The sequence below is a fragment of the Podarcis bocagei genome (assembly GCF_964188305.1).
Source record: "Podarcis bocagei genome assembly, chromosome: 11".
Classification (NCBI taxonomy): Eukaryota; Metazoa; Chordata; class Lepidosauria; order Squamata; family Lacertidae; genus Podarcis; species Podarcis bocagei.
Window position 1 is genome coordinate 19,092,053 of NC_138136.1, and position 14,485 is coordinate 19,106,537.

Below are 14,485 nucleotides of genomic sequence, written 5' to 3' on the forward strand. Positions count from 1 at the left end.
AGACCCTCTCCACAGATAAATTACAGATACCATCCAGTAGCCAAACCATAGTGGCACCTCCGGATGCTGCACCCCCCTGCAATCCCTACACAGATCTGGCTGGCACAGGGCACAAAACCACAGCTCGCCCCTATACACGAAGCCAAGCCAGAGCACAACTAAGTGCAGTACAGCCATCTTCTCAGAAAAACTCTTCTCAGAAAAACTCAGAAAAACTCTTCACAAGCTCAAGAGGTCAAGACACGAAAGCTTTAGCAACTAATCCACACCTAATGACCCTCCTAAGTGGTACTCAGAATATCACTCAAGAAATCACTCAAGATATCCCTCAAGTAATTAATGAACAAAAGAAGAAAAGGCACAATAACCTGGGAACTTCCTCTCTGCCCAGAACGTTGGAGGCTATACACCACACCCCCTCAACAGTATTTATAGGAACTCAAACACTGAGATCCTGCTCTGTTCTAGTAACAAGAAGCCGAAAGCACCAGCCTGAAGATGACGAGTGAGACCTCGTCGAAACGTCGCCTAGACACCCCAACTCTTACACGGGAAGATACCCGAAAACACCAAAACCTGCATATATATATATATATATATATATATATATATATATATATATATATGTATAGGTATAGGTATAGGTATATATGTATATATTCTTACTATATCAGTTAAAACGATTAATTTTCAACAAGGTTATTGGAGGCAATCCACATAATCACACAAATCCATGAACATAAATATCAATGTATTTTATGGCCACATTCACTAAAATACAGGAGAGAAGAATTAGATAAGTTTGACACAAGTTACTATGGGTTGCATTCAACTAAAACATTCCCAGAGCACACCTACGGAAATTAGTGAACCTAAATAATAATAATAATAATAAATTTTATTTATATCCCGCCCTCCCCAGCCAAGCCGGGCTCATGCATATTAACTTCAATGGGTCTACTCAAAGTAGGACTAGCATTGAATACTAGTCTACAGTAGTATTAGAAGAAAAGTCAAAATTTCATCAAGTCTTTCCTATATATAGTTTGATAGACTTTCTAAGTTTGTTATTCGTATCGATACCTCATCCCAAATGGTTTGAATCCAAGTGTGCTAAAAACCAGAGTGAAAAGCTATTTTGCAGCCGTTACATTTGACCTTAGGATTCTGCTTCCTTCTTGTTCAAACCAGATTATTCCAATAGCCATGTAACAAAGCTTATGCACAGTGCAAACAAATACATCTGAGCAGCAAACAAAGTATATGTTTAGTCAACAAAGAAATAGAAGGTGGTACTTATTTTTCTAGATGTTTAGCTTCAAAACTCCTCAGGGAAGCTACCTTACTGTGCTTCTGTATAGCACAGTATTTCAAACTCATCACTTTTTAAACAGGCTTGCAATGCTTCTCAGATATTTGTTAGACACACAGCCTTTGTTCATGCATAGGTGATTTCACAGAGGGAGATACACATAAGCAGCTAGGGATGGGGATGGATGAAATTTCAAGTCTGGACACTAGATTTTGGAGTGCCTGTAGCCCTCCTGTTTTATTATCAACAGGTCACTGGAGTACCAAGGTGACACACATGCTTAACAGTGATGGTGAGGAGTAATTGTGTGAAAAGCACGCATACTGAAGTCCCCTAAAACTACAGTGAAAGCTTTCCCCAACACCACAAAAACTCATCTGTCCAGGTCTCAGCTATATATGCCAAGCCAGCTCCCTCTTTCATGATCAAATTCTGGATGATGGATGTTTTATTCTGGACAGACCCATCATTTAACATCACCACCACTACCACCAGGCCATGAGAACAGCTGATAGGCACTCCCAGATTCTGAAGTGCAGCAGTCAAAGCAGAGGGGGAAAGGGCTTTGATGTAATTAGCCCTTCTCTCCCACTTATATACTTTCACCCACCTCTGTATGTCTCCCTATCTACAATCATCATTGGGATGGAAGTTTCACTTCCATCCCCTATCCTTGGCCCCAGCCTAGCTACAAAACTTTCCTTACCCTGACTGTTCAGCCCTAATCATTTAAGGCTTGGGAAGAAGCAAAGCATATATGGAAGAGGCCAGAAGACTCTGCCTTCTACTGTACCAGCTGGTGCATTGGTGTATCAGTCTGAAGTACTTAAGGTACTTCAGCTTTAGCAGCCACCAGGATATGCAATTCTACATCTAGAAGCAAACACAAGCTGCATACGTTATCATTAAAAGTGGAGAGAGTGTGAACAGAACAGGCAAATCTCTGATCAAACTGATGAAACTTTGTCAACATTTCCATATTATCTGGATTGAGATGAAACATTATTCTAAATTATTCTGCAGAATTATATACCCAGTGATGATGCAATATTTGATTGTTCCCAGTTAGAGAACAGCCTAGTATTGATGCAACCATGACCATGGCATTTATCTTACGTGGAAACTGATGTAGTAAGCTGGAATGCAATCACAGTTCTTGCTCAACAACAATAAGCAAATGCATCCCAAGTAGTAGGAATGACACAACTGAATTTAAGCCTCCTTACAAATAAGAACAAATATGAGTCATGTTACAACATGGGTGTTCCCATAGTATCACTGCTCAAACATCTAATAGTCACAGAGTGAATTCTGAAAACATTAAAAGGGAGAGTCATAAAGACTCTTAAGAACACAGGAAAGAGAGGAGTGAAAACATAGAGGAGTGATGTGTTTTGTAAGCTCATCTAATGATTTCAAGGATCCTGCTATAAAAGTGTTCCTTAAAGTACAATGATTCAACAACAAAAAAGAGCAAGACTAGAATTGTTGCATTATAACATTTGGATTTTAGTGGTCTTTTGAGCACTAACACACACACTGGCCCATTAACAGGGGAGGGGCATTTGGGTCACTGAGCATTCAAGAAAACAAATTGAGATATTAACTGCAAAATGTTAAGTTATGCTGCGGAGTTCATGTTCTTACAAATGAGGTGTTATCTCTTGACTTATACTTTGTACACAAATGCAAACCACACACATAGGCACCTATGTGTTATGTTATTGTTCAGAAATAATAACCAGTACAATTTACTGTTCATGCATTTCTCATTGCAAACTCTTATTTATATTGAGCTTAATTTGAAGTCAGGAGTCGAAAACACACAAAAGCTTGCCTCTACCTTTATTAGGACCAGTTAGAATGCTGGTCCTACTAAAAGGTTCTCATTGGCCACATTTGCACATCACAACAAATCACACATGAGCCACAGTGAGGTTCAGTGGTAGAGTGTTTGCTCAGCATACAGAAAGTCCCATGCTCAATTCTTGGCATCTCCAGGTAGGGCTGGGATAGACCTGAACTCTGAACTCCTTAGAGAGCTGCTGGCAGTCAGTGTGGACTATACTGAACTGGATGAACCATAGGTCTGACACAGTTTAAGACAGCTTCCCAGGTTCCTATGCTTTATGTGAAGCTTTTAGTTTCACTTTTTAAAAGCAATCACTTCTCATCTCTTTCAAACTGGGGAGTATGGTTTAACAAGTTATGGATTATGAAGTTGGCTTGCTTAAATTCCTTCACCCAACAATATGGCAGGAAGAGAGGTGGAGAGCTAAGAAGTCTGGAGTTTGCTGTAGCTCATGTACGTAACCCATGCTTTTTTACAGGTTACAGGGAACCAGGCAGAGGGCCTTCTCAGTAGTGGTGCCTGCCCTGTGGAACACCCTCCCAGCAGATGTCAAGGCAATAAACAACTATTTTACTTTTAAAACACAACTGAAGTTAGCCCTGTTTGGGTAAGTTTTTAATGTCTGATGCTGTATTGTTTTTAATATTTGGTTGGAAGCCGCCCAGAGTGGTTGGGGAAACCCAGCCAGATGGGCGGGGTATAAATAAATTATTATTATTAGTAGCAGTAGTAGTAGTAGTAGTATTTCTTCTGTGGGTACTCAAGGGTACGCAGTATCCACATCTCCCCCCCCCCCATGTTAAAAGTGTGGCACTTACTGTAACAATTTCATGGTGAGTAAAGGCACCTTTTTGCTTAAAAAGCACAGTACATAACAATAAACCATGGTTTAGCATGACATTCAAACTGGGTCACTGTCACTTTATTTGCATACTACTTTTCTAGACTATGTAATTTATTACCCATCCTTCACGAACAAGTCTAGGAGGGCTGCTGCTGCAATAATATAAAATTCAGACATATAAATACTTAAAACAAATCACAGTTGCATGAATAGGGTGGGTCCTGAAAATACACATCTAAGGTGTAGGTAAAGAGGGTAAAGAGGTGCATCTTCAATATTTGCCGAAAGCATAGCAAAAGTGCTAGACACACTCAATGTTAAAGGAATACCTGACAGACAAATGGCAACATGGAGGGCAGAACACTAATTACAGAGCAGTAAAATCAAAGAGAGAAAGCACGATTCGCTTCTCTGACCTCATTTGGAAAGTATGCAACTACAGCATTTCTCTTAGTATCAATAGATGATGTTCATCCCTCTGGCATATACATAGATACACACTGGTAAGCTCTATATTGTTTGCCTTTCCCAGTTTAGCTCTCTGCAAAAACTATCCTCCAGCATCAGCCAGTGGAAAAACACGATCAACAAAAGTAGATAAATAAATAAACAAGGGTCTGGACAACGCAAGGCCTAACATAAAGCCAGAGGGATTAGGGGTGCTTGACGTGCAGACCACTTGTAGCAGCTTACACAAAAGCTGGAGTTCATGTAATATAAAGGCAAACGCTCTCTAACATAAAATAATCAGAAAGCTTCTACCATGGCAGAAGACTCTTTGTTCCAGCAGAGGTTTTATCAGTGGAAGAGAGAAGGAATGTGATTTTCACCCTTCCTTTAGCAGCACTGATCACCTCCCAAAACCTTCTCCAGAAGTTTGGCAGTTCCTTTAGAATAGCATGGGAAATGGTGTGAGGAGGAGTACAAATTGGTGAAAATAGCCTCCTTTCCTTTTTGGCTGACAACAACCTCTGCTGGAATCAAAGAGCCTTCCTTTGTTAGAGCAACCGTACTGCATGTAAACCACAGTGATTTCCCCCATTCATTTGTGAATTTTTGACTAGGGGGCAAAATGTTATTTCACATACAGTTCATGTAATTCTTTCAACAACTTCACTACTTATTTGCCTATTTATTCTGGGAAACCTTTCTAGAAGTCAGCCTAACTTGTTTGTCTTTTAGGTTATTATGTGTTAACTAAGTATTCAAATAGCTCCATTTCCATCTGCAGCACAAAGCTATTTCCCTATTATTCAAAGAAAAGACACTGATATGCACATGGATGCATTAAATACTAGGCGAAAACATGAAGAAAATCTACTACTAAGCTGAAAATATATTAACTGAGCAGAAGAAAGGACAAAGACACAATATGTCATTTTGTCACAGCTGATCGCTTCCTGATTCTTTGAAGATTTATTTTAATTTATGTATTATTTTCTTATATATTATATTTTAGTCTAATAAAGTATTCTTTATTAAGTAAACTACATAGTTTATAATATATGTGTGTATATATATATATATATATATATATATATATATATATATATATATGTGTGTGTGTGTGTGTGTGTTTGTGTGTGTTATAAAATGCTAAAAAATATGAATGTCTTTATTGTCCTTTAAAGCTCATAAGTATTTGACCCATTATTTTGAATAATGTAAAATTCAGTGCTCCTCACTTCTCCACACTCCGTTTTCTAACAGGTAAAGAGAGGGTAAGCCCACACCCCATTCCTACTGCAGCCTCCCAATTATCTTCTGTGTTCTCCGACCCCTGGACCCCTCCAGCTCAGTTGATGCCCCTCTAAATCATCCCTCACCACCTCCATGTCATAGAAGCCAGTGGTTACAGAAAAAGACAATGGTCCTTTAAGAACAGCTCCTCAGAGGAAATAGGGGCTATGTGGTGGGTTAGGCCAGTCAGCCTTCAGGAGTCCTTAAAAGGCATCAGCATGCTACTGAGACCACAGCTCTCCCAGAGAGAATCCTAGTCAGTACTGGCCAAAGTGAGCTCTCCAGGGTACTAACATACTTTCTTTTGCTCTTAGGGGCCTTGCTGTCTTTCCTAGTTGAAATATGGCAATGCCAATTTTGCCACTAGTCTACTGCCTCTGCCCTGCCCCTGCCCTTCAGCACATGGCCTCCATGGTGCAGAGCATCAATCCACCCTCGGATGCGGCACTATTTTGCTTCCCAGGCTCATTCAAAAAACTGAAAACTTTGCTACTTTGGAGTCATGCTAGGAGTTTTAGTCCAAAGCATCCAGAGGGCAGTATGCTAAAGGACATATGGCTCTCTGGTCTAAAAGGATGGCTGCCAGCTTATCATAGAAAGGAATCACCATGGTATTGGAATACAAAGGAATACAACTGAGTATTTCGTGTGGCAATTTTCTTGACTTCTTTTTGAAGGCACTCCTGCACTGGGTGGGGTTGTGGTAGCTCCATTGCACAGGATCTTGGAGCGGCAAGTGAACTTGGCAAGGCAGCAAGCAAATCATTGTTAAGGACAGAACACCAAGCCATTGTTAAAACATAGTCAAAGTTTGTTCTTAAGAACAAACTATTGCTTCATACTGCAGTTCGCTGGACATTAATAAACCATAGTTAAGCCTCTGGGCAGAGTTCAGATGATGAAAAAAGCCATAGTTTAACAAACCATGGCTTAGTGTTATATACTTCTATAGCTTGGTTAAGCTTCTTGCCACTCACCAGTATCAAATGATGAAAATAAAGTGCTCTATATTAACAAAGTGAAAGCTTAACGTCCAGTAACTTATCTCATTCATGAAATGGTATTCTTCTTTTGCTACCACCATACCATGTTCAGTTTAGACAAAGGCCTCTTCCATATTCAGAATGAAGGCCATCCACTAACTCTCTTTGCATATACCAATTGAATTATATGCTTAATTCATTTGTGCAGCTCATCCACAAACTAGTTCCAGAACCTGCTATGCAAATCTAAATAAGGAGCTATGCAAAGAAAGCCCTGTTTGCACTGCTGTAAGTGTAGACAGAAGATTAGAAGACAATATGAAATACAGACACCATTATGAAAATGTATTCCACTTGTCTCTATGATTCATGTTTCTCTAATGAAAATTATATTTTTGTTTTTCCTCCATCTTATATACAGCACCATTAACATTCAGGTGGAAAATTCAAATTTAATATAAAAGTCAACAATTGGGGGGGGGGCAATGCAGCTATATGTTTAGTCATACTAAGGAAAAGAAAAGCACCAGTGCACCCCACACGGCTAAATGAAACCTCCCCTAGTACCAAAGGCAGGTGGCTAGGATCATTTAGGATGAGGTGGGGGACCCTGGACCAAAATCAGCCTCCTAGGCCTCTCTATTCAGCCCTCTGGATTCTTCCCAGATGATGCCTCCCTCATTCCTAGGCTACACATCATCATGCTTTCATACTCTTAAGTGCTTTTGGGTGGCTGTAATGTGCCCTTTAACTGTGTTAATATTACCTGCTTGCCTTATGGCTAGTGAATATACTGCCCATGGATCTCACTGAGAAATCTGAATGTGCCCATTAGTCTAAACAGGTTGGTGACTTGTGGATGAATGTCACAACAACAGGCTTTGGCCAGTTTCCAATGATCAATGATGGGGAGAGTTTTAGCCGAAACCTACAGGCTACACATAGAGCTTGCTCCATAATAGCATTTTAAATGAACACAGTAGCTGAAGAAGCCACCAGCAAGCACCTCTTGAAACAGCACCAAGAAAGAGTCTCGTTACTTCCGAACACTCCTTGGTGCCCAGAGAAGATGCACTAAGAAGGTGCCCAGATAAGCACAGGTTACAGATGTAAAGTTTCCTCGCTCCCATCACTCTTGTCTTTTCAACATCTTGAAAGTCTAAGCTGTGAACAAGAACTTAGCAATTATGTTCATGTAAGGAAGAAATTTCTTTAACGTTAACCACTTAATAAGAGGGTGTATGATGATTATGTTGGGAAACAGCCAAACACTTTAGGCTTTCTGCAGTTCCTGGGTTCCACCTTGCTAAATGAAGGTGCTGTTCCTCCCAAACAGAAAAAAGATCCAATCTTCTGGCCTGCAGGTGCCAGATGGGACAGCGCACAGGCGCATGCAGAAGAATGGAAAATGAAGTAAACAAAGAATCTTCTGTACTTCATAGTATTTTGTAGTCCCATTCATACAGGAGATTTTGCCCAAGAATTCTGCTATCCTACATTGTGTTGAGACAAATGAACACGTATACACAGGAAGTGCCTTTACACATGTGAAGAAAAACCTGGTTTACATCATACACATAGCGTACGTATTTTAAGGCAGCATGGCTTTTAATGAATTTTAACTTGACACTGGAGGTTTTAACTTTGTCTTAGTATTCAATGTTTTCTGTTACTGTTTAAATTTATTGGTTTTTGTATTTTCTTTTCTTGTAAAGTGCTTTGTTAGATCCATTTTTGTTGTTTATGCACATCACCTGGGAGCTAACATTTACAGCAAAAAGTGTACAGTACACATGTAAAGACAACTGAATCTTCTCCCACTCACCCTCCAGGGGCTTACCATCTGAACGCTAGAAGCGCACCAGGTTGGGGGGAAAGGGCTCTTAGCAGTGGGCCATGGGAAGATAAGGCATGTGAGGGTATAGCTGTCAGCTATACAACTCTTTTTGATGTTAAATATTACCCACATCGTGCTGTTTGAAAATACAGAAATGGAACAGATATGTGAACGGTGAGGCTGCCATAGTCACATCTAGTTTAGCCTTTGAAAACAAAGGATACAGTTCCTCAAATGAGATCAACTTCCTTACCAAGGACAACTTAAAGGTAATGCTTCCTATCAAATTCCTTACTACATGATGTACATGGAGTTTCACCAGCATAAGAGTATTGACCTATCTGTCATTGTTCATTTTCTCCCCATTGAAGCGAAAAATCAATAACTTTTCCAAACCCATTTGCCCTTGTAACAAGCTCTCCGGAAATACAATTCTTATTAAAATCATGGTAATGTATTTTAGATTTTACTTTTCTCCCTTCACCACATTTTGGGCAGTGGCATGTAGAATTATGTGTGCAAGTTCATGTGGTAAGGATAATAGACCTTGGAATACACTAGGACTGCTAACGGCTGCTTAACATACTAAAATATTTTACAAGTACACAAAAGGGTTACAAATGTACATGGCATGAACACCCATGGCTTTATATAAGACCCAAGTTCCATGTCACATGCACACTATGGAAGCAAATACACATTTGCTGCTGAATATTATGTGTTGTTTCCAAATTAATCACTGATGTTGTAAAGGCAGAAATTCCAACAGTAACTGAAAGACTTTTTCTGAAGAGTATACTGGTATAGGGAAGTATGCTACCTACTTTCTTCAACAGTCAGGAGAGCTGTCCAGATGGTCGCTGGAAAGACAACTAGACCGAACATTGCCTCAAATTGTGGGAGTGTTAAGCCATAGATTTGTTGATCAGGCAAGAACATAGAATTGTAGAGTAGGAAGGAACCATGAGAGTCATTGAGTCCAATCCCCTGCAAGGGGGCCCAAACTGGGGCTTGAACCCATGTCCCTGAGATAGCCATCAACACCCTGCAGCCCTATTTGGAATTAATCTTCATGAGAATAACATTCAGATGAGAGGCTGCACCCATTGGCCTTGTACCAGTATCCCTACCAACCTAGCCCCATCATCCACTTGCTGCAGGGACATGTCTGTGGAGGAGCCTGTTCTCAGTGCACAGTCTTGCTGCACAATCATGGTTTTAAGTCTGAGAGGGAGTCTACTCGGGTAGACCAGGCTCCTTTCTACAGTTCGCCCCCAAACAGGGCTCCAAAAGAGAGGAAATTTCTAATCACAGTGCTCTTAGTAGTTGCTGAACTTACAACCAGGGCTGAACTGTCTCCTGTCAACATCCTATTTCAGAAATTATTCCAATCTATCCAAATCTTGCAAAACTTCAATCTGATTTCTGAATGATTGCTACCCGTATCTCAAATGTAAATAAGGCTGTTCACACCCTTTCCAGACATTTCTTCTTCCCTAAGCAGTGGGCCAGAAACTCCTCAACCTGTATTACTGGAATGTTTGCCTACCTTACAATTGCCACACATTACATTGCCCCAAGTCTTTTTCTTTCTTGAATTGTCCTTAAAAGATCCAGGTAGTTCACAAATCAGATTTCACAAGTACAGAGATGGGTACTGGAATCCTAATACTGGGGGTATGATTTTTGTTTGTTACTATGGTATATATTTTTGTGTTTTTATATTTTAAACTGCCCTGTGACCTTTGGGAAAAGGGCAGTATAGAAATTTACATACATACATACACACATACATACATACATACATACATACTGGAATATAAAATTGGGCATCCTGAAAATATCTTTTTTCTTTTTAGAAACAGCAAGGATAATGCCTAGTGAAACCTCTGGTATGAGAGAGCAGTGAGCAAGATTTCTGGTTACCAATAGGCTTATATAATGTTTTGTCCCTCCACTAACTAGTGGAAGCAAGGTAATATACACAAATCAAATGTATAAAAAATTGCACTGTCACAGAATTTAGCTTTCCTTGACAAAGAATATGGAGTATCAGTACCTACTCTTTTCTTTTCCCATTATTTTATTTTTAAGTGAAGAAAATACAGAGCTCTGGATTACTGGCATGCAGGGAAACATAACTTTGGCCTACGCAGGATTTTTGGTTCTAATATGGGTGCTTTCACTGATGTTTAAGGCAGGAGTCTGGTACAAGGTGCAAGACAAGATTGTTCTGAAGTATCTACCAGAACAAACTTGAATCATTGCCAAACTCAGGATGCATGTCCTATTCTTCCTGCACTACACCCAACCAAATACACATTATACATACAAAGCAGGTGTATCAAGTATATACCTATTAAAAAGCAAATATTTGCTTTAGATGGCAGGAAAAGCAAAAGAATGATTACATTGGTCACCTTAGTTTGCTTACAAATGGAAAACATTGACCAGAGAAATCTGGTTTAGCCACATCACCCAAAACATGTTACACAATGTATAACAGATGTGTGCATGCACATACACATACACTTATTCAATTTTTTAATCTACTTTTTATCTTCTTTCCGAACAACTCAAGAAAATATATTTTGACGAATAAAGCAAGATACACCTGTATCTTCTACTTCTATTTCCCCCAGTTTCCCCATGGCAGAAACCCATGAAATAAACACTTTGGTTACAATCACCATCAAACTTAATATTTCTCGCATTCTAGAAACTTGATCATTAAAACACCACCATGTGTCAAGCATTATGATCATGCCTTTTTTCTTTTTACAGTTTCACAGCAGTAATTTAATTTGAACAATCATTGTTCTCGGGAGGTTAATCAATAATATGCATTATTGTCTAATTTCTAGAATAGGTTAATATTGTTTCCTGCTTTTAGGCTTGCTCAAATTAGAAATCAAAATGCAGTTTATTTTGACAGAATATGTAAATTTCTAATTGCACCCATAAAAAACCCAAGGCATTTGTTTCCTTTCTTCTCATACACACACACCTTGCATATATAGCAGACATGGGGAAGATGTGCCTTTCCTGGTGTTGCTGAGCTATAATTTCCATCATCACTGATCACTGGCCATGCTGGCTGGGACTGATGTGAGTTGGGGGGTTTAACAACATCTGGAGGATCCCTAGTATATAAGCCGCAGAAGCCTCCCAAAACCTGGTGCCCTCCAGGGGTTTTGGGCTGCCAAAACATCAGCCTCAGCCAGTAAAGCCAACAGTCAAAGATAATGGGAGCTTGAACTGCAAGTTGGGGATGGTCGATATATAAAGGTAAAGGTAAAGGGACCCCTGACCATTAGGTCCAGTCATGGCCGACTCTGGGGTTGCGGCACTCATCTCGCTTTATTGGCCAAGGGAGCAGGCGTACAGCTTCCGGGCCATGTGGCCAGCATGACTAAGTCACTTCTGGCGAACCAGAGCAGCGCACAGAAATTCTCGCCGGAGCAGTACCTATTTATCTACTTGCACTCTGCTGTGCTTTCGAACTGCTAGGTTGGCAGGAGAAGGGACCGAGCAACGGGAGCTCACCCCATCACGGGGTTTCGAACCGCCAACCTTCTGATCGGCAAGTCCTAGGCTCTGTGGTTTAACCCACAGCGCCACCCACATCCCTGGTCGATATAAAGGCTGCATTTATTTGCATGGGAAGCTGCCTTAAATCAGTTTGAACCACTGGTCCATCTAGCTCAGTATTATTTACACTGATTGGGAGCAGCAGTTCTCTGGGGTCTGAGACGGGGATTATCCCAGCTTTACCATTAAATGCCAGAGATGCAATTTAGGAGCTTTGCTCTAACACTGAGCCATGGCCCTTCTTATTATTTGGCAACTGTCTTTTGAACTGCCTTGCGTGTACAAATGCAGCAGGCAGGACAGATAGTACAGCACAGAATGGCAACCCCCGAAGCTTTTAAATTGGTATCCATTTGTCTTAAATAGCCTTAACAATGTACATTTAATATATATTTAAGGCTGCAGTCCTGCTTACACAGTGCAGTTGCTTAGATCCTAGCGACCTCTACAGCCACACTTAGAAGCCTCTCTAAGCGCACTGAACAACAGGCTAGAAGTAAACCCACCATTCAAGGTGGTGTGTATGTGTGTGTTTTTAAAGGCCAGCTCCACAATGAACCCAGAAAAAGGAAGAGAAAAGAATAGAAAGGGCTCTGGGACTGCAAGCCTCTGGAAATTCCAGAGCAGCTGCCGCAATATGCCTTGCACAGCTACACAAGCTGACCCAGCCACCCAACCTGCGAGAGTTGGGGAGACAGTCAACTTCAACAAGAGGCGCCCCTTCCAATAATCCCAATTGCTCAATGGGATTGCAGGAGCAACAGCGTCTTATTCTCTCCCCCGCCCGCCCTCCAAAAAAGAGGAGTTTGCAGAATCATAGAGTTGGAAGGGACCATGAGGGTCATCTAGCTTAACCCCCTGCAGTGCAGGAATATTTTGCCCACGACCCCTGAGATGAAGAGTCTCAGCTTGTAAGGTTTCCAGCTTTCCATCCACACCCCCTTTTTTGCAGTCCTACTTCTCCTTGGTATTCCAACTGGGGTGCCAATGGGGGACAGATATATATTGCATATAAATTCAATAAATAATATCTGTGAACTGCCCTGAGACCTCTGGGTATAGGGCGGTATATGAATAATAATAATAATAATAATAATAATAATAATAATAATAATAGGGGTGCAGGTATATATTGAATATAAATTCAATAAATAATAATATATGTGAACTGCCCTGTGACCTCCGGGTATAGGGAGGTATATAAATTCAATCAATCAATCAATATAAGCCCTGCATGGCACAGTTGGTCACATGGTGCAACACACACACAAACACACAATTTGAATGGCAATGTCCATCAACTTTGGGGGAGGGGCTGGCCCCTCAAATATTTTATTTGGGGAGGGGTGAAGGGGTCCTGGCTCCTAGGAGTTGGCTGCTATGTTTCCCTATCAGCATGACTATTATGTGAGCGTCATCTGGGGGTGGTTTTCGAATAAGACCAACATGGCAACCTGTGATTTTTATTTTTATTTATTTCTCTCTCTCTGCGTGTGTGTGTGTGTGTCTACTACTGACTATCCCACGAATTCCTCAGCGAAGTCTAAGACGTTTCCCCATCCAAGAAGGGAAGCCTCCCCTCAGAGCGCCCCCCCCAACACACCGTAAACTATTTAAAAAGAGCATTTTCCCTCACAAGCGGGGAGAAGCTGCCGCTGCTTCTCTCTTTCTCGTCATAAAGGACCCCCCCCCTCACATACCCCGACCCCTCCCTCCAGGGTCGCGGCCACGACGTCACACTCACTGTGTAGCCCGTGAAGAAACCGTTGGGAGGGGGAGGGGAAACCCAACGGCGGCGGCGGCAGCAGCAGCAGCACCTTGACGACTCCTCACAACTCTCCCAATTCCCCGGGGCGCGCGAGACAGCGCGGCTCGGAGTGACAGGCGGGTGAAAGAAAGAGCTTTGGCCCACAGGCGTACAAGGAGAGGCGGGGCTTGAGACTTCGGGCCAATCGCAGAGCGGAGGAGAGGGCTTGGGGGCGGGGGTCTCACCGGAGGTTTGAAAGGTGCGCCGCGTGAGGTTTCGCCCTCAGTGGCGGCAGGGCGTTGGCCACTGCTCGCCAGCGGGAGAGGGGAGTTTCGTTGGCCGCGTGTCTCAGGCGCAAGAGAGCCGTGGTCTCTCTCTCTCTCTCTCTCTCTTTCCGTGGTTTACCCCTTTGTAAAGAAACGGGAATGCGAAACACGTGTCTCTCCTTTCTGAAGTGCCCCGCCTTTGGGAGCTTCTGTGCTCCTGTTCCTTCAACCGGCACAGGACGCCCGTCTGTCATCATCCTCTTGTCTATCAGATCCGGAACGAAATGTCTCAACTGTTTGTAGAGTTGGAAGG

The 14,485-nt window shown here is 41.6% G+C and overlaps 1 protein-coding gene across 3 annotated transcripts in view; it reads right to left on the reverse strand.

Moving 5' to 3' along the window:
* TNFAIP8 (TNF alpha induced protein 8) overlaps nucleotides 1–14,485 on the reverse strand; it is a 47,799-nt gene extending 33,314 nt beyond the window's left edge. Inside the window, exon 1 of one of the 3 annotated variants that reach the window (XM_081213928.1) lies at nucleotides 14,152–14,485. Coding sequence is in view for 2 of the 3 variants with exons in the window: in XM_081213926.1 (XP_081070052.1) it covers nucleotide 13,904 (1 nt within the window). In the remaining variant the exon portion in view is untranslated. Of the gene's footprint in view, nucleotides 1–13,677; nucleotides 13,717–13,903; nucleotides 14,125–14,151 lie in introns of those variants that run through there. The other 2 variants (XM_081213926.1, XM_081213927.1) reach the window with 2 other exon arrangements.